Here is a 21,608-nt window from a genome sequence, read left to right as displayed (position 1 = left end):
TTTTCATGAAAAAAAAAGTTTTATTTTTATATATTAACTTTTTTTTTTATTTCTTTTTGTATCAAGTTCAAACTTTAAATATATGTTTTTTATCATCACCCATATGTACAACGGTTTCATAATTCTAACACCTATACTTATTAGATTTATCATCCCTTAACTTGGAATTTTTCATACAAAATTTTGTTTGTTTTTTTAAACCTTCTATTTTGTAAAAGATATCTGCTTCAAACTTCAGGCATCTGTTCCTAATTATCAATCGAATCTTGTATGAGAAGATCCAATACTCTAGCTTGACTTAATTTCCAAAATTCTGTTTTCCTTGACCTTATATTTTTTGTCTAGAAATCAATATGTTTTCTTCCTTTCTTACATGGTTTACTTAAAATTTCAAACTCCGCATTATAATAATTTGACGTGGTTTATAGATTTACCGTCCGCATTTTCAAAATTATCTCCCCACTAAACTTAGACTTTCCCCTTTTTCAATAATTTCTTATTTGTTCATGGATTTACTTCAGATTTCAGTCAATGTCCATTCATATACTCCTACTATTCATGTGATTTGATTTATAAGTCTTGCACCAGGGTGTCCATGGTCATTTTCATTTTGAATTTGTTTTTTTTCCTTTTTTAAAATTGTCATAATTTTCTTTTATTTTCTTCTTTGTTCCTATATATATAAAAGGAATCAACTTTAAAACTAAGGATAATTGCTTTCTTGTCACCACTCACATCATATTTGACGATGTACATACGTCTAGCATAATTTTTTCTAATAGTTACCTCCTCTTTAGTTTAAGAATTCTGTTTTTAAAAAAAAAATGTTTTTTTAATTCTGGTTACAACGTGGGATGTTAAAAGATCAGTTTCAGGTTGCCTAATTTTCACAAACTTTGAATGGACGGTTCAACACTTTGAGTAAAGGATATCTATTGAAATAATAGTAGTTTAACAGCTTAATAATACATACCTCGTATGTATGCGTGTTAGAGTATTCTAGTGGTACTATCTACCGGGAATGTTAGCCTTACTTGGTCCATAATCAAATAATACAGAATAATCTAGTAGGATAAAATAAAGAAGCTGTCATTATTATATAAAATAACCATTATTTAAAAGAATTTTTAACAAGATATAATAAAAAAGTTCTGAAACGAAAACTCATATAAGTGGTCAACATCTTTAAATACCTATTTATCGGTAATACTTTTTAATAATCAGTCAAAAGTTAAAAACATATGAGCCGTGTTACGACAAAAAACGAACATAATGCGTTTGCGACCAGTATGTATTCAGACCAGCCTGCGCATCCGCGCAGTCTGATCAGCTGTTTGCTATCAGTTTCTCTACTTGTTTATAGAGTATGCAAGCGAACAGCATGGATCCTTATTAGACTGCGCGTATGCGCAGGCTGGTCTGGATATATGCTGGTCGCAAATACATTATGTTAGTTTTGTCATGACACCGCACTTTATGATGATAGTCCCTTAATACAAATGTACCAAAGATGTATTCATTAGTAAAAAATCATTGATATTATTTGATATTAGCATTTCTTCATTTATTTTTATAAAGTTTTATTTTTAAAACAAAATCGCAAAAATTGTGCAAATACATTGTTTAAAGAATCCTGTACAAAATGATTCACGTTGTTTTTTTTTCTTTCACAAAAGGCTGAGTGATAAGTTCTATTGGACTTATAAGCCTATAATAACTTCATGTTTAAAATATAACAGACAATTAACGATAATGTACAAACATTGTTACAAAATAATTATGACTTTCAAGAGAAGGTCATGATAACAACTTATTCGTAAGAACATTGAATAATGAAAATATTAATTTTCATTTTCAGACATTTATGTTACTTTAACAGTACAGCTATCCCAGGTTCCATGGAATATCGCGTTGGGTGATCCGAATACGATAGAATCTGGAAATTTAAAACAAACTGTTGAGGCAAAGGTAAATATATTAATTGACATGCGAACATTATACAGAAAATATTGGTTTGTATGTTTGTATAATTTTGATAGAAAGCCGTAGTATTGTGTCCTTCTTTATTAGGCAGTCTGCACAACTTCCTGTTCATTTCACGTTGCCAAGTTTGCTCATTTTAATATAAAGGTCGCTCAATACTTAACTGGCTTGCAATGGAACAACTCTAATGTGTCACATGTTAATGTTAACATATTTTGAGTTGATGGTATAAACAACATGTTACGGGCTACCATGCAATTGCATCAGTCTGTTCCAACTTATTACTGCTTGCAAACATAAATACCAAACTTTATTATTAATACATACTCCCTTTTTTGTTTACATTTCAGCTTTATGAGGTTATTGGCGATTTGATGATGGATATACACATTATGGGATTTCAGTAAGTTATCAAAGTTATTTGAACGGAATTAAGTGATGCAAAAGCATGAACATCAAAGCCGTTTTCTTTTAATGTAATGGATATTTGTATATTTCAAGGTATATCGGATGTGTTTATCTCTTTATAAAGTGGCAATTTATACCACTGATGAAAAGAAGAAATAAAATAATAACATCTATATTCGAAGCGAACATGTCTTTAATAAATCATACCAAATTTCTTTTTATCCGATAACTTATTTGAGGTTTATACTCTTAAACCCGTCAGAATGTACGTAAACTTACAACATAAAACAACACGTTTCTTGGGTGTATTGAAAAATATTGATAAGTTTTGCTTTCCTTTTTGTATGATTCTTCTTTGTAATGAACAACACGCTACTGGTTCCTGCTTTTTCAGATTGAATTGCACAATTCAAGCTTCAGTGACATATTAAGATATTTCATTTAAACAGATCAGATGAATATTTGCATTACGTCTTTTGAAAATAATAAAACATTTTAATGTTCTGAAGTCTACTTGTTCAGTTATGGATCCTCTAAAATATATGCAGATGTATATTCAAAATGTTTGACATTTTATCGCCGAACATTTTTATACTTTTCATAATACAGATATTTTTATATATACGTGTATCATGCTTTGTTGTTTTCTCGATCAGTGAGGGTAGTACCTATGCAGACGTATTTGGTCGTGTACAAGACAACCCTTCGAGTACTTACCAAATAGAGGAACGTTTGAACGCACATGTGAACTTTAGTAATGCAGTGGTTACCGTTGAAGGTACATTTAAAATTTGCAAGTTCATAGATTTAACTGTTAAGATACTCGTTGTTGTTATTGTTGTTTATTTTTTGTTTATTATTATCTGTATTATTGTTTTATTATGTCTTAAGCCATGTGTTTCACAATTATTTACAAAAACTGAATTTAAGGCAACCATTTTTGAACATCCATTTAATAATTGTCAGCGACTATGGAAGTCATCAAAATTAAGTGCGCAATGAATTAAAGTTTTGAAACAGTTTCGAGATGATCCTTTGTTTCATCAGTCTTCTCATAAAACCCAAATTTAATGCGCAAATAATTTTTGTACAGAAACAAATATACGAAGAATTGTAATGCTTGCTATTGTTACTTTATCTGTTATAGAAATTCAAACGAACATTTGAGAGAAAATATATAATATCACATTATAGTTAAAGAATAAACGCAAATCATTGCACTTATATATAAAACTTATTCCAGGCGTATTTATTTCCATTTACGATGTTTATAAACTATTAAATGGAATGATATTTGATAATCAATAAGTTACCTTGTAGAACAAAAACATACACAATGAGTTGAACATGAAGACTGTGTCGGTTCCATATTTCTGTTAAATATAAACCAGATTGAAATGTCACTCAAATGTATAAATATGTTTAAATCGAGTGGTCATTTTGAAAGAAATCTATTTAGGAGAGAACTTTATTTGTCAAATCTCATTTATGTAAATTCAAGATTGAAATTTGGAGAACTTTTCAAACATGTGAAAATGTAACGAGCACATAATATTCCATTGATTTATATTCAGTCGATGATTTTTCAGTCCAAGTAAAACTTTAGGATTGTTTCTATATATGTAACATTTCACGTATTAGCACGTTTATTTTAATTGTAACTTTTAGGAGGGATGAATCCGTCAGATACTTCCGATTATGACGACTCTTACACAGAATGGTTTGATAGTTACTCGGGAAGTGAATGTAAGTATTCAAATCTCTGTTTTGCTTAAAGAAGCAAATGTTTGTTTAAGTACAAGTGGCAATTAATTGAAATTGTTATTGTCACACAGATGAAGCATCATAAAATATAGGTCAACTACAGATATTTAAACCATTAGTCTCCAAATAAAAATGTTGCGAGTAGTGGTATGAAACATCTTTAGTGATTGTCCTGGTTTAATGTTATTCGTAAATCTAACACAAATTAACGTTTGTCTACAAATGTTTTTTTCTGCATAAATTCCCAAAGCAAGTAATATTAGTTTTGTATTGCTTTATTTAAGATTATTCAGATTCTTACACGGATTCGTATGGCAACGGATACTCGGACACTGATTTTTAGTAAAATACGATTGCATTAAACATGTAGATGTTGCTTATCTTAAATGTCAGTCATTTCAAATTTGATCTTTAAGAAATCAAAAATCATTATAATTACACAGATCAGTTGATAATTAAAAGAAATTTGATGAAGGGACTATTCTAATTTTCTGAAATGTAACTGTTGTCATGAAATACTTGAAATAGAATTGAGCCGCGTCACGACAAAACCAACATAATGGGTTTGCGACTAGCATGGATCCAGACAAGCCTGCGCATCCGCGCAGTCTGATCAGGATTCATGCTGTTCGCTATCAGTTTCTCTAATTGCTATAGGGTTTGTAAGCGAACAGCATGGATCCTGAGCAGACTGCGCGGATGCGCAAGCTGGTCTGGATCCATGCTGGTCGCAAACTCACTATGTTTGTTTTGTCGTAACGCGGCTCAATTGTTTTAACATAATTTGTGTCATTTACGAGAGATTTCAGTTAATCTGTTGAATACATAGATATGTAAAATAATTGTATTGAAACATAACTAGTATAACTATTTTATATGTACATTTATATGTTTTCTTCATAACACGTTGCATTCAATCAGTACTTAAATAGTCATGTACAACATTTTATTGGTATTAACTAAGCTTACACTTAACCAAAATTGGCTTTTAAGATTATCTTCTTCTACGAAATGACTTCAAGTTTGGAAGTGAACAAGTACCCAAAGTTTAAAAGGAATACATATGTTACTTTATTAAGAATGAATAAGTAGAAAACTAAGGAATTCAAGGACAAAAAGGGGACAATACTGAGTGAAAGAAATGTTGTGTTATATTTCCTTTCGAAATGCATTCTAGTTTAAAACCTTTCCAAGTCTGAAGCGAATAGCTTTGGTAGATTTTGAGATTTCATGAAGGCATAATCAAAATGAACTTAGTATTAACTGCCTCTCCCAAACGGTGACATTTTAAATGTAAGGATTTATATACTCAAGTGAAAACATATGATAGCGTCTGAGAAAAAGGGACATTACCTTGCACAAAATATTTTAAACATTATCTGCCCTATGGTAACGGTGTACTTTAACAACGATAAACATGTCAGGTTTTCACTGAAACAAATTGTTTCTTTGCATGTTTCATAATGAATAATAAGCACTCTCGTTGTTAATTTTACTTAAACGTATGTTATCTGTTTATTTGAGGTATATATTGCAATTACAACAGATCATATGATGAATACTAAAATCATTAAATGGTCGTGAAAAGAAAGAGATATAGTAAGTTTTTGGTGAACCTATCACAGAGACTTTAAACACGCTAGCGTGGTTCGCGAACCTACAGCGGTGAGAGGCAGACAAAGTCAAAGACAATAAGTACTCGGCCATGGACGCCCTATGAAATGCATACTCTGATATGTACCAATGCTGATAAACACTTCCGTAACAAGAATATTAAAAGCTTCTTTGTAGACACTGACAAAGAATACTGTTGTGTGTTGATTTTTGTCTTCTGCAAAATCAAAAACAATAATGCACAAAATAACGAAATAAGTTTCACTTTTTATTTAATTTAGCTGGAATTCATCCAACGAGTACCAGCGACTATATGGACAGTTTTGAAGATTCGTCAGACTATTATATGGATGAAAGTGACTGTGAGTTTGACGTTCTGTTTTATTTTTTATTATAAAGGATACTTAAGATTGCGTAGAATTATGAAATTTTCGTCTTTATATGCACTTCATGTATATATATTTTCATAAATGGCATACATGTACATATACATTTAAAAGTTATTATATTCACAATTCATTAAACAAGTGTTCTGAATGAAAATAATGGATACTGGATTTCTAAATGTCCGCGGGCAGCTATCAATCACTTGTTTACAAAAGTATTGTCATTATCATTATTCATCTTATGTCTCTTCTTATTTTGAAAAATTTGGTTGCTATGGCAACAGATAGACCTCATATATGACAAATATAACAATATTTATAACTGAAGAAGTACTGATAATATTTTTATAACCTTAAAAGTATGGATATATGACAGTATGGATATTATGAGTATTAAGGTTAACAACTCTAGCACCAAAATTATTAGATTTACCCCTATGAACTCAAACTTTTCATGAAAAAAAAAGTTTTATTTTATATATTAACTTTTTTTTTATTTCTTTTTGTATCAAGTTCAAACTTTAAATATATGTTTTTATCATCACCCATATGTACAACGGTTCATAATTCTAACACCTATACTTATTAGATTTATCATCCCTTAACTTGGAATTTTCATACAAAATTTTGTTTGTTTTTTTAAACCTTCTATTTTGTAAAAGATATCTGCTTCAAACTTCAAGCATCTGTTCCTAATTATCAATCGAATCTTGTATGAGAAGATCCAATACTCTAGCTTGACTATATTTCCAAAATTCTGTTTTCCTTGACCTTATATTTTTTGTCTAGAAATCAATATGTTTTCTTCCTTTCTTACATGGTTTACTTAAAATTTCAAACTCCGCATTATAATAATTTGACGTGGTTTATAGATTTACCGTCCGCATTTTCAAAATTATCTCCCCACTAAACTTAGACTTTCCCCTTTTTTCAATAATTTCTTATTTGTTCATGGATTTACTTCAGATTTCAGTCAATGTCCATCATATACTCCTACTATTCATGTGATTTGATTTATAAGTCTTGCACCAGGGTGTCCATGGTCATTTTCATTTTGAATTTGGATTTTTTCCTTTTTTAAAATTGTCATAATTTTCTTTTATTTTCTTCTTTGTTCCTATATATATAAAAGGAATCAACTTTAAACTAAGGATAATTGCTTTCTTGTCACCACTCACATCATATTTGACGATGTACATACGTCTAGCATAATTTTTCTAATAGTTACCTCCTCTTTAGTTTAAGAATTCTGTTTTTAAAAAAAAATGTTTTTTTAATTCTGGTTACAACGTGGGATGTTAAAAGATCAGTTTCAGGTTGCCTTATTTTCACAAACTTTGAATGGACGGTTCAACACTCTGAGTAAAGGATATCTATTGAAATAATAGTAGTTTAACAGCTTAATAATACATACCTCGTATGTATGCGTGTTAGAGGTATTCTAGTGGTACTATCTACCGGGAATGTTAGCCTTACTTGGTCCATAATCAAATAATACAGAATAATCTAGTAGGATAAAATAAAGAAGCTGTCATTATTATATAAAATAACCATTATTTAAAAGAATTTTTAACAAGATATAACAAAAAAGTTCTGAAACGAAACTCATATAAGTGGTCAACATCTTTAAATACCTATTTTCGGTAATACCTTTTTAATAATCAGTCAAAAGTTAAAAACATATGAGCCGTGTTACGACAAAACGAACATAATGCGTTTGCGACCAGTATGTATTCAGACCAGCCTGCGCATCCGCGCAGTCTGATCAGCTGTTTGCTATCAGTTTCTCTACTTGTTATAGAGTATGCAAGCGAACAGCATGGATCCTTATTAGACTGCGCGTATGCGCAGGCTGGTCTGGATACATGCTGGTCGCAAACACATTATGTTAGTTTTGTCATGACACCGCACTTTATGATGATAGTCCCTTAATACAAATGTACCAAAGTTGTATTCATTAGTAAAAAATCATTGATATTATTTGATATTAGCATTTCTTCATTTATTTTTATAAAGTTTTATTTTTAAAACAAAATCGCAAAAATTGTGCAAATACATTGTTTAAAGAATCCTGTACAAAATGATTCACGTTGTTTTTTTTCTTTCACAAAAGGCTGAGTGATAAGTTCTATTGGACTTATAAGCCTATAATAACTTCATGTTTAAAATATAACAGACAGTGCATAATTAAAGATAATGTACAAACATTGTTACAAAATAATTATGACTTTCAAGAGAAGGTCATGATAACAACTTATTCGTAAGAACATTGAATAATGAAAATATTAATTTTCATTTTCAGACATTTATGTTACTTTAACAGTACAGCTATCCCAGGTTCCATGGAATATCGCGTTGGGTGATCCGAATACGATAGAATCTGGAAATTTAAAACAAACTGTTGAGGCAAAGGTAAATATATTAATTGACATGCGAACATTATACAGAAAATATTGGTTTGTATGTTTGTATAATTTTGATAGAAAGCCGTAGTATTGTGTCCTTCTTTATTAGGCAGTCTGCACAACTTCCTGTTCATTTCACGTTGCCAAGTTTGCTCATTTTAATATAAAGGTCGCTCAATACTTAACTGGCTTGCAATGGAACAACTCTAATGTGTCACATGTTAATGTTAACATATTTTGAGTTGATGGTATAAACAACATGTTACGGGCTACCATGCAATTGCATCAGTCTGTTCCAACTTATTACTGCTTGCAAACATAAATACCAAACTTTATTATTAATACATACTCCCTTTTTTGTTTACATTTCAGCTTTATGAGGTTATTGGCGATTTGATGATGGATATACACATTATGGGATTTCAGTAAGTTATCAAAGTTATTTGAACGGAATTAAGTGATGCAAAAGCATGAACATCAAAGCCGTTTTCTTTTAATGTAATGGATATTTGTATATTTCAAGGTATATCGGATGTGTTTATCTCTTTATAAAGTGGCAATTTATACCACTGGTGAAAAGAAGAAATAAAATAATAACATCTATATTCGAAGCGAACATGTCTTTAATAAATCATACCAAATTTCTTTTTATCCGATAACTTATTTGAGGTTTATACTCTTAAACCAGTCAGAATGTACGTAAACTTACAACATAAAACAACACGTTTCTTGGGTGTATTGAAAAATATTGATAAGTTTTGCTTTCCTTTTTGTATGATTCTTCTTTGTAATGAACAACACGCTACTGGTTCCTGCTTTTTCAGATTGAATTGCACAATTCAAGCTTCAGTGACATATTAAGATATTTCATTTAAACAGATCAGATGAATATTTGCATTACGTCTTTTGAAAATAATAAAACATTTTAATGTTCTGAAGTCTACTTGTTCAGTTATGGATCCTCTAAAATATATGCAGATGTATATTCAAAATGTTTGACATTTTATCGCCGAACATTTTTATACTTTTCATAATACAGATATTTTTATATATACGTGTATCATGCTTTGTTGTTTTCTCGATCAGTGAGGGTAGTACCTATGCAGACGTATTTGGTCGTGTACAAGACAACCCTTCGAGTACTTACCAAATAGAGGAACGTTTGAACGCACATGTGAACTTTAGTAATGCAGTGGTTACCGTTGAAGGTACATTTAAAATTTGCAAGTTCATAGATTTAACTGTTAAGATACTCGTTGTTGTTATTGTTGTTTATTTTTTGTTTATTATTATCTGTATTATTGTTTTATTATGTCTTAAGCCATGTGTTTCACAATTATTTACAAAAACTGAATTTAAGGCAACCATTTTTGAACATCCATTTAATAATTGTCAGCGACTATGGAAGTCATCAAAATTAAGTGCGCAATGAATTAAAGTTTTGAAACAGTTTCGAGATGATCCTTTGTTTCATCAGTCTTCTCATAAAACCCAAATTTAATGCGCAAATAATTTTTGTACAGAAACAAATATACGAAGAATTGTAATGCTTGCTATTGTTACTTTATCTGTTATAGAAATTCAAACGAACATTTGAGAGAAAATATATAATATCACATTATAGTTAAAGAATAAACGCAAATCATTGCACTTATATATAAAACTTATTCCAGGCGTATTTATTTCCATTAACTATGTTTATAAACTATTAAATGGATTGATATTTGATAATCAATAAGTTACCTTGTAGAATAAAAACATACACAATGAGTTGAACATGAAGACTGTGTCGGTTCCATATTTCTGTTAAATATAAACCAGATTGAAATGTCACTCAAATGTATAAATATGTTTAAATCGAGTGCTCATATTGAAAGAAATCTGTTTAGGAGAGAACTTTATTTGTCAAATCTCATTTATGTAAATTCAAGATTGAAATTTGGAGAACTTTTCAAACATGTAAAAATGTAACGAGTACATAATATTCCATTGATTTGTATTCAGTCGATGATTTTTCAGTCCAAGTAAAACTTTAGGATTGTTTCTATATATGTAGCATTATACGTATTAGCTTTTTTTAATTAATTGTAACTTCTAGGAGGAATGAATCCGTCAGATACTTCCGATTATGACGACTCTTACACAGAATGGTTTGATAGTTACTCGGGAAGTGAATGTAAGTATTCAAATCTCTGTTTTGCTTAAAGAAGCAAATGTTTGTTTAAGTGCAAGTAGCAATTAATTGTAATTGTTATTGGCACACAGATGAAACATCATAAAATATAGGTCAACTACAGATATTTAAACTATTAGTCTGCAAATAAAAATGTTGCGAGTAGTGTTATGAAACATCTTTAGTGATTGTCCTAGTTTAATGTTATTCGTAAATCTTACACAATTAAACGTTTGTCAACAAATGTTTTGTCTGCATAAATTCTCAAAGAAAGTAACATTAGTTTTGTATTGCTTTATTTAAAATTATTCAGATTCTTACACGGATTCGTATGGCAACGGATACTCGGACACTGATTTTTAGTAAAATACGATTGCATTAAACATGTATATGTTGCTTATCTGAAATGTCAGTCATTTCAAATTTGATATTTAAGAATAATAACTTGAACTGCCACCACAGATCAGTGGATTATTAAAAGAAATCTGATGAAGGGACTATTCTAATTTTCTGAAATGTAACTGTTGTCATGAAATACTTGAAATAGAATTGGGCCGCGTCACGACAAAACCAACATAATGGGTTTGCGACTAGCATGGATCTAGACAAGCCTGCGCATCCGCGCAGTCTGATCAGGATTCATGCTGTTCGCTATCAGTTTCTCTAATTGCTATAGGGTTTGTAAGCGAACAGCATGGATCCTGAGCAGACTGCGCGGATGCGCAAGCAGGTCTGGATCCATGCTGGTCGCAAACTCACTATGTTGGTTTTGTCGTAACGCAGCTCAATTGTTTTAACATGATTTGTGTCATTTACGAGAGAGCTCAGTTAATCTGTTGAATACATAGACATGTTAAATAATTGTATTGAAACATAACGAGTATAACTATTTTATGTGTACATTTATATGTTTTCTACATTACACGTTACATTCAATCAGTACTAAAATAGTCATGTACAACATTTTATTGGTATTAACTAAGCTTACAGTTAACCAAAAATGGCTTTTAAGATTATCTTCTTCTACGAAATGCTTTTCAAGTTTGGAAGTGAACAAGTAACCAAAGTTTAAAAAGAAAACCTACGTAACTTTATTGAGAAATGTACCTGAATAATAAGAGAACGAAGGAATTCAAGGACAAAAAGGGGACACTACTAAGTGAAAGAAATGTTGTGCTATATCTCCTTTCGAAATGCATTCTTGTTTAAAACTTTACCAAGTCTGAAGCGAATAGCTTTGACAGATTTTGGGATTTCATGAAGGCATAATCAAAATAAATTTTAGTATTAACCGGTGACATTTTAATTGTAAGAATGTATATATGGTACAGTATCAAGTGAAAACTTTTGATAGCTTCTGAGAAAAAGACGCATTACCTTGCACAAAATATTTTAAAGATTATCTGCCCCTTTGGATAGGTGTGCTTTTATAACGATAAACATGTCATGTTTTCACTGACAAGTTGTTTCTTTGCATGTTTCATAATGAATAGCATGCACTGTCGTTGTTAATATTACTTAAACGTATGTTATCTGTTTATTTGAGGTATATAACGCAATTACAACAGATCATATGATCAATACTAAAATCATTAAATGGTCGTGAAAAGAAAGAGGATTAGTAAGTGTATGGTGAATCTAGCACAGAGACTTTTAACACGCTAGCGTGGTTCCCAACCTACAGCGGTGAGAGGCAGACAAAGTCAAAGACAATAAGTACTCGGCCATGGAAGCCCTATGAAATGCATACTCTGATATGTACCAATGCTGATAAACACTTCCGTAATTAAAATATTAAAAGCTTCTTTGTAGACACTGAAAAAGAATACTGTTGTGTGATGATTTTTGTCTTTTGCAAAAAAAAGTAAAAAACAAAAATGCACAAATTAACGAAATAAGTAACGAAATTCACTTTTTATTTAATTTAGCTGGAATTCACCCAACGAGTACCAGCGACTATATGGACATTTCGTCAGACTATTATATGGATGAAAGTGACTGTGAGTTTGACGTTCTGTTTTATTCTATTTTATAAAGGATACTTAAGATTGCAAAGAATTATGAATTTTTTGTCTTTATATGCACTTGATGTATATATATTTTCATAAATGGCATACATGTACATATAAATTGAAAAGTTATTATATGCACAATTCGTTACACATGTGTTCTGAATGAAAATAATGGATACTGGATTTCTAAATTGCGGCGGGCAGCTTTCGATCAGTTGTTTACAGAAGTATTGTCATTATTATAATTATACATCTGATATTTCTTCTTATGTTGAAAAATGTGGTTGCTATGGCAACAGAAAGACTTAAATATGACCACTCACATCATGTTTGACGGTGAACATATATCTAGCATCATTATTTTAAGAGTAATCTTTTCTTGAGTTTAAGAATTCTGATTTTAAAAAATATTGTATTCTGGTTACAACGGGGATAAGATTCAGGTTGCCTAATTTTAGTAACTAGGTATTGGAATCGGGACGGTTCAAAACTCAGAGTGAAGCATAACTATTAACATAATAGTAGCTTAGCAGAAAAATAATACATACCTGGTATGTATGAGTGTTAAAGGTATCCGAGTGGTACTATCTACCGGGAATGTTAGCCTTATTTGGTCCATAATCAATTGATACAGAATAGTCTAGTAGGATTAAATAAAGAAGCTGTCATAATTATATACAATAACTATTATTTAAAAGAATTTATAACAAACCATTAAAAAAATTCTGTAACAAACTCATATATGTAGCAAACATCTTTAAATACTTAGAATTGGTAATACCTTTTAAATAATCAGTTAAAAATATGAGCGGCGTCACGACAATCCCTACTTGTTATAGAGTATGTAAGCGAACGGCATGGATCCTGATCATACTGCGCGGATGCATGCATCCATGCTGGTCGAAAACCCATTATGTTGGTTTTGTCATGACGCGGCTCAATTTTGATTTTATATTCCAGTTGATGACTATCTGACAGGCTCAAGTGATGCTTTTTCAAGTAAGGCAATATAGAATCATTGCATTTATTAATATTTTGATAATGACCATCACCTGTTTTGCAGGTGTCAGTATTTTGTATTTGATTTTCAAATTAATGAATGAATTGAGTATGGTGGTGTGATTATAATCATGCGTTCTGTTGTATTATATTTATAAATAAATACAAAATGCTGACGTGATCTTTAAATTTACTTGAGCACTAATGTTTTGTTTGATTGGATTTTACGTCACACCGACAAAGTTAAGGTCATAGGGCGACGTGATAACTTTAATGCAATAGCTGCCGCAATGTGGAATATCTCATTCAGACAAATAACTTAGTGATCAAAATGACGTTCTAAGCAGGTGATTGGCGTGATAAAATTCCCTCTGTTTATTCAAATGTTTACCAAACACATTCGTAGGTAATAATTATTCATTGGTTGTGACGATGTTTAACAACAACAAGAGTTCATGAATATAGGTGGTCTAAATGTTAATTGTTGTTCATTTATAAGCACCATTTCTTTATGATTCAATGAACTGAACAATTAAGTGTGTATTCTCTTTAATTCTAAACATCATTTTCATTATTTTTTCAGCGGATAACAGTTATGATTCAACAATGCCCACGCCTCCTATGACTGAAACAGGTATGCAGTGTTTATTCCCATTTTTCACTATTCCCATTTACTTTACTTATAAATCATCATAAGGGAATTTATTGTCGAAATGATGCAATGCATTCGTTTTGCAACCATTCATCAATAATTTTAACGCGGTCAATCTAAATTCAAATATGGTCATTGCTTTTATTTAGGAATATGCATTATCATATTTGATTTGATTAAACATTAAATTGTAAAAGAGCAAAGAAACGAATTCAAACACGAAATGTTCATTCATAAAGTCGGAATCAAAGCGCTGGAAGTACTGTTTACAAGTTCTGCATTTGAGTAGAAGTAACAGCATTTCCATCAATTTTACAGTCAGTTCAGTTGCAACTTTTCAGCTCTTCTCTGTACGTTACTTAAGAAATAATATATCCTAAACAGTAATTTTATCGCTCAATAACATCACTGTTTGGAGTTCGAATGCGAGGAATTATATCACGAGCCCGAGTGATATAATGATGCGCATCCGAACGACAAACAGTGATGTTATCAAGCGATAAAATCACTGATTTGGATATATTATTTCTATTCTAACACGACATCAACAAATAAATGCTGCTGTACTTGATAGTTAAGCAAATTTGTGCCTGATTTGTTTCCGTACTTATTTTCACCGCGTCGGATTTTTAGTGGTTACGGCACGTGTATAATGATTACGTCACATGTGTGACGTGTATAATGATTACGTCACATGTCTAAATATAGAACGTCAAACTGTGCATCTGTTGCATAATAACACACACTTACTGTTTTTCTATGTACAATAGGGAAAAATGCGGGTCGTGTTAGAATAGTGTATAAAAACGTAGGTGTTCCCGGGAAACATTCCTTTTTTTTTGACGCGTTTATTGGATGATGCCATCACAGTAAATCACAATGTTGTTTTTGTAACCAATCGTCTAAGTGTTATAAATATTAATCATTTAAAAGTCCGAGAATGCTATTTTTATTAAATGAATTACTAAAATGTATTATCTATTTTCAGTTTTTCATTTATTTTAATTTTCTTACACATGTGATTCGCTAAAATGTATAATGATTGATGGAAATTTCTTAAGCTGTACCTTAGCATCGCTTGTTAAAATCGAGATATCCTGGTGATGCTCTTTGTGTTATATTCAACAATGTCTCCTTCACCTTATATCAAGTTTGTTTCTTTCAAATCAAAGCAATAAAATGTCCAGCTTTACCACCATTTTTAACATTATCCTATTTCTCTCATTCCATTTAATTGGTGCCATATGATATTCTACTGAGATAATAATCATTCATTTCACTTTAACCTTTTGCGTTATCTAGTAAGTTGATGATGAGTAAAAGCTAAACTGTTCCGAAAGCAGTCTAAATGGAATAAATGGCTCGTATTAATAATTTGTGTAAAGTGTAAGAGTGCAATGTTTTGTAGTGCATTAATTCATCCATAGTATGGATATATAAGCATAATCTGTTTGGTTGAAGGCATCACCTTAAATAACAAATTTTAAGAATTTGATGAATTTGTAAAGTATTATCACACGTTTATTACTTCATCAGATGACGATTTTACCGGATCTACAGATTCTATGGAGAGTACTGATACAGGTAATTGTTATCACTTACCTTGCTGTAAACGTAAATGTTAAGTTTCTGCTATCAATTATAGAATTATCACACCTGTCAGTTCTGTCTGGGTGCAGGCTTTAAATTTTTGCCTGGCAAACTTTTAATTTGCAGTTTGATACTTAAATTTGATAGAAGACAGTCCAAGAAAATTTGAATTGGACACGTGGAATTAAGTATTAAATGGTTAAAACACAAGTTCACAGTTTTCTAAGCTCGATTTTGACGATAAATGTTTTTTTTCCCTGTCAATAAAGATCACCAACACCAGCAACAAGATCGTGGATAAGCAATGTTCATGCCAAAATAATAATATTGTTCTGAACCGTCAGTAGTACTCGAATGTGGGATCAACATGAGAAACCGACACATTAGCAACTTATAACACATAATGCCATTTTTGACAACTTAAAAAATATAAGATGATTTGATTGATTAAATTGAGAAATATTTTATAATTAATTATCAAATATTTATATCATTTCAATTGTCTCAATCACAGACGTCCACGAACAGGCTATATAAATTGGTCCTGAGTTTGTACTTTTTTCAAAGATTGCGGTATTATACCAACAGCAAAACATTCATCATTTGATCGGAAGATAATCGCTAACCATAATACAACTTAGTGTGCGCTACCGGTCACAATAGATTAGTCAACCTGATGCCCTTATTTTTAAAGTTCTTTAAAATATTCCTAATGCCAGAGTAAGTTTATTACATCATGTGTAAAATTCACAAGATCGGAGCTCTATAATTAAATAAAACTGACTTGATTGAGACATAAACAAAATTTTGCTATTTATATTTTCTTTAGATTATATAGGACCAACTTCGACTTCATCGGATGACTCGACGGAAATGCCGGACTACCAAGGCCCGCGTAAGTAATAGACTCATTACAATCAAGATTTTGAGAAAAAAATGTTTCCATTTGTTAAGCGCTGTATCATAATTATGATTGACTTTTCACTTAGTCTCAGTATTCCGAAATTCATCAGTATGTTTTCGTATTGATCGAATTACGGCAATAATATTATCAAGGTGTTTAATGTTTGTGCTCACAAAGACACAGATATGATTTTTTATTATCTAGATACAAACGTAATCAATTTATGCAGAAATTTCGCAATCATTATATTATAACTGTAATATAGATTTTAAAAAGGTTTACAAAAAAAATAGATTCATGCCACTGGTAAAATACTAAATGAATTTCGAGTAAAAATGTAGAGGCTTTTTGTTCGGTACAGACTAATCGTGTTTTTCCATCATTTCGATGGATAGTATATAGTTGGTCATATATTAGTTTTATACAAGTCCATATTACTTACTGTTGAATGTTTGTTTTAGACAGATTCATGTCAGTGCTGATTTTTAAACAAGTGACGATTCAGCAAGACCTGCAAACAATATTTAAAACAGTTTCTTTTAAACATTATTTCGAGATGAACAGTAGATTATATAATATAACATTGTAGTATGCGTTAATAATATTCTGAAATTATACGACTTTTTTCTTGCTGTTGAATATGACTTTCTATTTTAGACTATGTATATTTGCTTTTAAATTTTGCCAATAAGTTTTTTGATAATAACGAAGAATTTTTGTCGTATAAACTGAAGATGGTTACCTGTTTATAAATGTCGCTTTTCCGTCTGCGCTTGAACAGTTCTAAAAGAAGTTATAGTGTTTGTAAATCTAGCAATGAAAAGCGACGGTTACAGGCAATGCATGTGACATCAAAAATGTAATTTTAAAACATTTAAAGCACTTTTTTCGACAGTTTTAACATTATTTATATGTGGTCAACAAAATATTCAATTATTTCAGCCTGGGAAGGACCTGAACTGTCTCCTGAAATACATTCCTTTGTTGTAGAGGAGGATGGTAAGCGAAAGCTTGCATTGTCATGTGACTGTGAAATACCAGACGACTTTGAATATGAGATCTCGTGGTATGTACAAAACTCTTTTCTGCGACAATAAAAATTTAGTTTTATATTGATTAGCATATTATATAACCGCTCGATAATTAAAGTGGGATGGTCTATGATGGAAGGTCTGTAGTTTATATTATATGTTTTGTATTTATGACCATGTACCAATATATGTATTTGTCAATGACATATTTATCTATCTATATAATTTTCTGTGCTTGGTGCTTTTCTAAATTAACATTAAGGTTCATAGATTGCATGAATAAAATCGAGGGCATTAGAATAAGAGGAAAAACACCTTTTTCATTATGTATTATAATATTGAAAGGGTTGTGTATGTAAAAAAGGAATCAAGTGTGGCATGTAACAGATTAATATTTCTCAAACTTGATGAATTTTCATCAAGATGGTGCTAGGGGGCATGGACATTAGCTTGTACTTTCCAAAATTGTCCATGAAAAAACAAAACTTGACCTAACCGAGTTAGCAATATTTTCAATTTTTGCCGTTTTGGACGTCCTTTCGGGAATCATTTACATGGCAAAATGCAATGGCGCCCTTCAATGACCTTTTCATACGAATGAGATGTCATTAATTTGTTGATCTGTGTATTAACAACTAACTTACGGAATGCCGTTAGGGCCATTGCCTATGAATGTGTTGATCTGAAACGCTATAGTCGATAGTACGATGGTGAAAACGCGAAATCACGAAACTACGATGGTGAAAACGCGAAAGCACGATGATGAAAACGCGAAAGTACGATGATAAAAACGCGACAGTACGATACTACGATGATGAAAACGCGATAAACTATCGTGTTTTCACCATCGTACTGTCGCGTTTTCACCATCTTAGTTTCGTGATTTCGCGTTTTCATCATCGTACTGTCGTGTTTTCATCACCGTACTGTCGCGTTTTCACCATCGTAGTTTCGTGATTTAGCGTTTTCATCATCGTACTGTCGTGTTTTCATCATCGTACTATCGCGTTTTCACCATCGTACTATCGCGTTTTAATCATCGTACTGTCGTGTTTTCATCATCGTACTATCGCGTTTTCACCATCGTTCTGTCGTGTTTTCATCATCGTACTATCGCGTTTTCATCATCGTACTATCGCGTTTTCATCATCGTACTATCGCATTTTCACCATCGTAGTTTCGTGATTTCGTGTTTTCACCATCGTACTATCGACTATCGCGTTTCAGATTAACACATTCATAGGCGATGGCCCTAACGGCATTCCGGAATGCCGTTAGGGCCATCGCGTATGAATGGTTTGATCTGAAACGCGATACTCGACAGTACGATGATGAAAACGCGAAATCACGAAACTACGATGGTGAAAACGCGACAGTACGATGGTGAAAACACGATAGTTTATCGCGTTTTCATCATCGTAGTATCGTACTGTCGCGTTTTCATCATCGTACTATCGCGTTTTCATCATCGTGCTTTCGCGTTTTCACCATCGTAGTTTCGTGATTTCGCGTTTTCACCATCGTACTATCGACTTTCGTGTTTTAGATCAACACATTCATAGGCGATGGCCCTAACGGCATTCCATACTAACTTGCAAACAATAGCAGTTATATTATAACAAGAGCATCTTGATCTGAACCTTGTTTTGGACTAAGATTGTACGAGACACAAAAGCACCTGATGTGACTCGATCTAGTAAAATCTGCGGTGATAGATCAAAAAACTCTTTTGATAACCCCTTTATTCCCAGGGTATTGGTACGCGTTTAACTTTTGAGGCATGGAGGAGCACGTGACCTGTTTTCGGTACTTGGAGGAGCATGTGATCTGTAAACCGTATATAATTCATGTAATTGGTTAATTGACCTTTTCGAAAACCCAGCTAAATACCGTTAGCCGGTACGTTACGGATTCACCTGTAGGGAATTAGTCCGAATTATACCTAATTGAGAACAAAAAACTATTACGCGATATTTCTAATTTTCTATAATTATTTTACCATAAGGTGGAAAAACTTGAATGATGTGTTTGAAAATTATCAATGTTTCCTTAATATCTATCTCAAATTTTACAAACAATAAATTGTTTAAACTGAAAATCTACAAAATTAAGATATTCGTAGTGGCATCTGCCATAATAGATAGAGATATTTTCTGCGTAAACTTGTGTGTTTACTTAATTTATTTTTTGCTCGGAATTATTCATAAAATGGTAGGCCTATTTAATCATTTTCTTAAAAAGAAATAATTGTTATATGTTCTTCAACGTTCACCTGTTTCCAAATACCTTCTTCTATATTGATCGATTATTGTAAACTATATTCCTGATACAAACGTTTATTTACCCCCCCCCCCCCCCCCCCCCAAATAATGTTGAAAATAGTTAAATGAAATATCTTTATATCATTAAAATGTTCACCGCAGGAAACCATTTTACTTGTCATATATCTTGTCCAGTCCAATTTTAACTATATATTAAGCTTTAGCGTTATATCACTGGTGATTTTTTTCTGTCGGGTTTTATCGGTGCATGTCATGCATACATTATATTATTAGTTTTAAAGATTGTTGACAGGTTACATGGCTCTATATAAACGGCTATCTGTAAATATGATCCGAGCCGCTAGGCGAGGGTTATATTGCAAACAGCCGTTTATATACGGTCATATAACCCCTCAACAATCTTTATAACGAATTTATAATACAGCAAGCATCATTTTTAAGAGAAAACAGTAAGATTTCTTCATGAATCAACAGCAGCCGTTTATATAAAATTATATAAACGTCACGATTATCCAATGGAAAGCGACGTTACAAAAACGTGCAGTATTATAAGTAGAAAATATGTACATATAATTAACTTTGATATCTTCTTTACGCTTTGTACTGCAGGTCTGAATTAACGACTTTAAATTGTTCTTTGCAGGAATGGCGATGGATATGAGTTATATAAAACCAACAGATTGACAGCTGCTGAAGCTAGAGGGTATCAAGTCCCTGTTGATCGCTTTGACTTACATGGACAATATGCTTTAGACTTAGAGGTGTGTGAATATTTCAAAACTGATTGACTTCATACCTTCCCAGACTCATTAAACTTTATCTGTGTCCACTATGACAGTTTAATCTGTTGAACGAGTTTTTTAAGTTAAATTTTCACTTCGATTTGCGTTAATGTGGTATGCATGTTTATTGTACGGACTGCATTTGGAACTGATTTAAAAGAAGTGAGGACTTTTACCAACGCTAAAATTTGATTATATATTGTTTGTCGAATCAATTATGTTACTGAACGGAGACATATTTGAGCCGTGTCATGACAAAACCAAAATAATGCGTTTGCGACCAGCATGGATCCAGACCAGCCTGCGCATCCGCGCAGTCTGATCAGGATCCATGCGGTTCGCTCTCAGTTTCTCTACTTGTTATAGGGTTTGTAAGCGAACAGCATGGATCCTGATCAGACTGCGCGGATGCACAGGCTGGTCTGGATCCATGCTGGTCGCAAACCCACTATGTTGGTTTTTTTCGTGACGCTGCTCATTTATTTTTATCGTCCTTGCAATATGTAAGGAAACAAATTCCAATTTTTGGTGTTCGTTTCATTCATCATTGTAATTTTTGTCTTTTCCATTTGATGTTTTTCTGTTGTTTTTTATTTAAAAAGTTCGTTTCGTTTTTTTAAAGT

At 31.8% G+C, this 21,608-nt stretch overlaps 1 protein-coding gene across 1 annotated transcript in view; it reads left to right on the top strand.

Moving 5' to 3' along the window:
• The window catches only part of LOC132738054 (uncharacterized), an 82,198-nt gene that overhangs the window by 37,190 nt on the left and 23,400 nt on the right, over positions 1 to 21,608 (top strand). The window contains exons 30-45 of the mRNA XM_060725477.1: positions 1,859 to 1,968; positions 2,334 to 2,386; positions 3,048 to 3,169; positions 4,060 to 4,137; positions 6,051 to 6,131; positions 8,458 to 8,567; positions 8,933 to 8,985; positions 9,647 to 9,768; positions 10,659 to 10,736; positions 12,662 to 12,733; positions 13,706 to 13,744; positions 14,328 to 14,378; positions 15,933 to 15,980; positions 16,816 to 16,881; positions 17,833 to 17,956; positions 20,847 to 20,964. Of these exons, the coding sequence (XP_060581460.1) occupies positions 1,859 to 1,968; positions 2,334 to 2,386; positions 3,048 to 3,169; positions 4,060 to 4,137; positions 6,051 to 6,131; positions 8,458 to 8,567; positions 8,933 to 8,985; positions 9,647 to 9,768; positions 10,659 to 10,736; positions 12,662 to 12,733; positions 13,706 to 13,744; positions 14,328 to 14,378; positions 15,933 to 15,980; positions 16,816 to 16,881; positions 17,833 to 17,956; positions 20,847 to 20,964 (1,325 nt within the window). The remainder of the gene's footprint in view (positions 1 to 1,858; positions 1,969 to 2,333; positions 2,387 to 3,047; positions 3,170 to 4,059; positions 4,138 to 6,050; positions 6,132 to 8,457; positions 8,568 to 8,932; positions 8,986 to 9,646; positions 9,769 to 10,658; positions 10,737 to 12,661; positions 12,734 to 13,705; positions 13,745 to 14,327; positions 14,379 to 15,932; positions 15,981 to 16,815; positions 16,882 to 17,832; positions 17,957 to 20,846; positions 20,965 to 21,608) is intronic.

Source organism: Ruditapes philippinarum, unplaced genomic scaffold (assembly GCF_026571515.1).
Source record: "Ruditapes philippinarum isolate M1 unplaced genomic scaffold, ASM2657151v2 ctg1031_1_1_1_1, whole genome shotgun sequence".
Lineage (NCBI taxonomy): Eukaryota > Metazoa > Mollusca > Bivalvia > Venerida > Veneridae > Ruditapes > Ruditapes philippinarum.
Note: the sequence above shows the minus strand (reverse complement) of the source record. Positions and strands in the feature narration are given on the sequence as shown.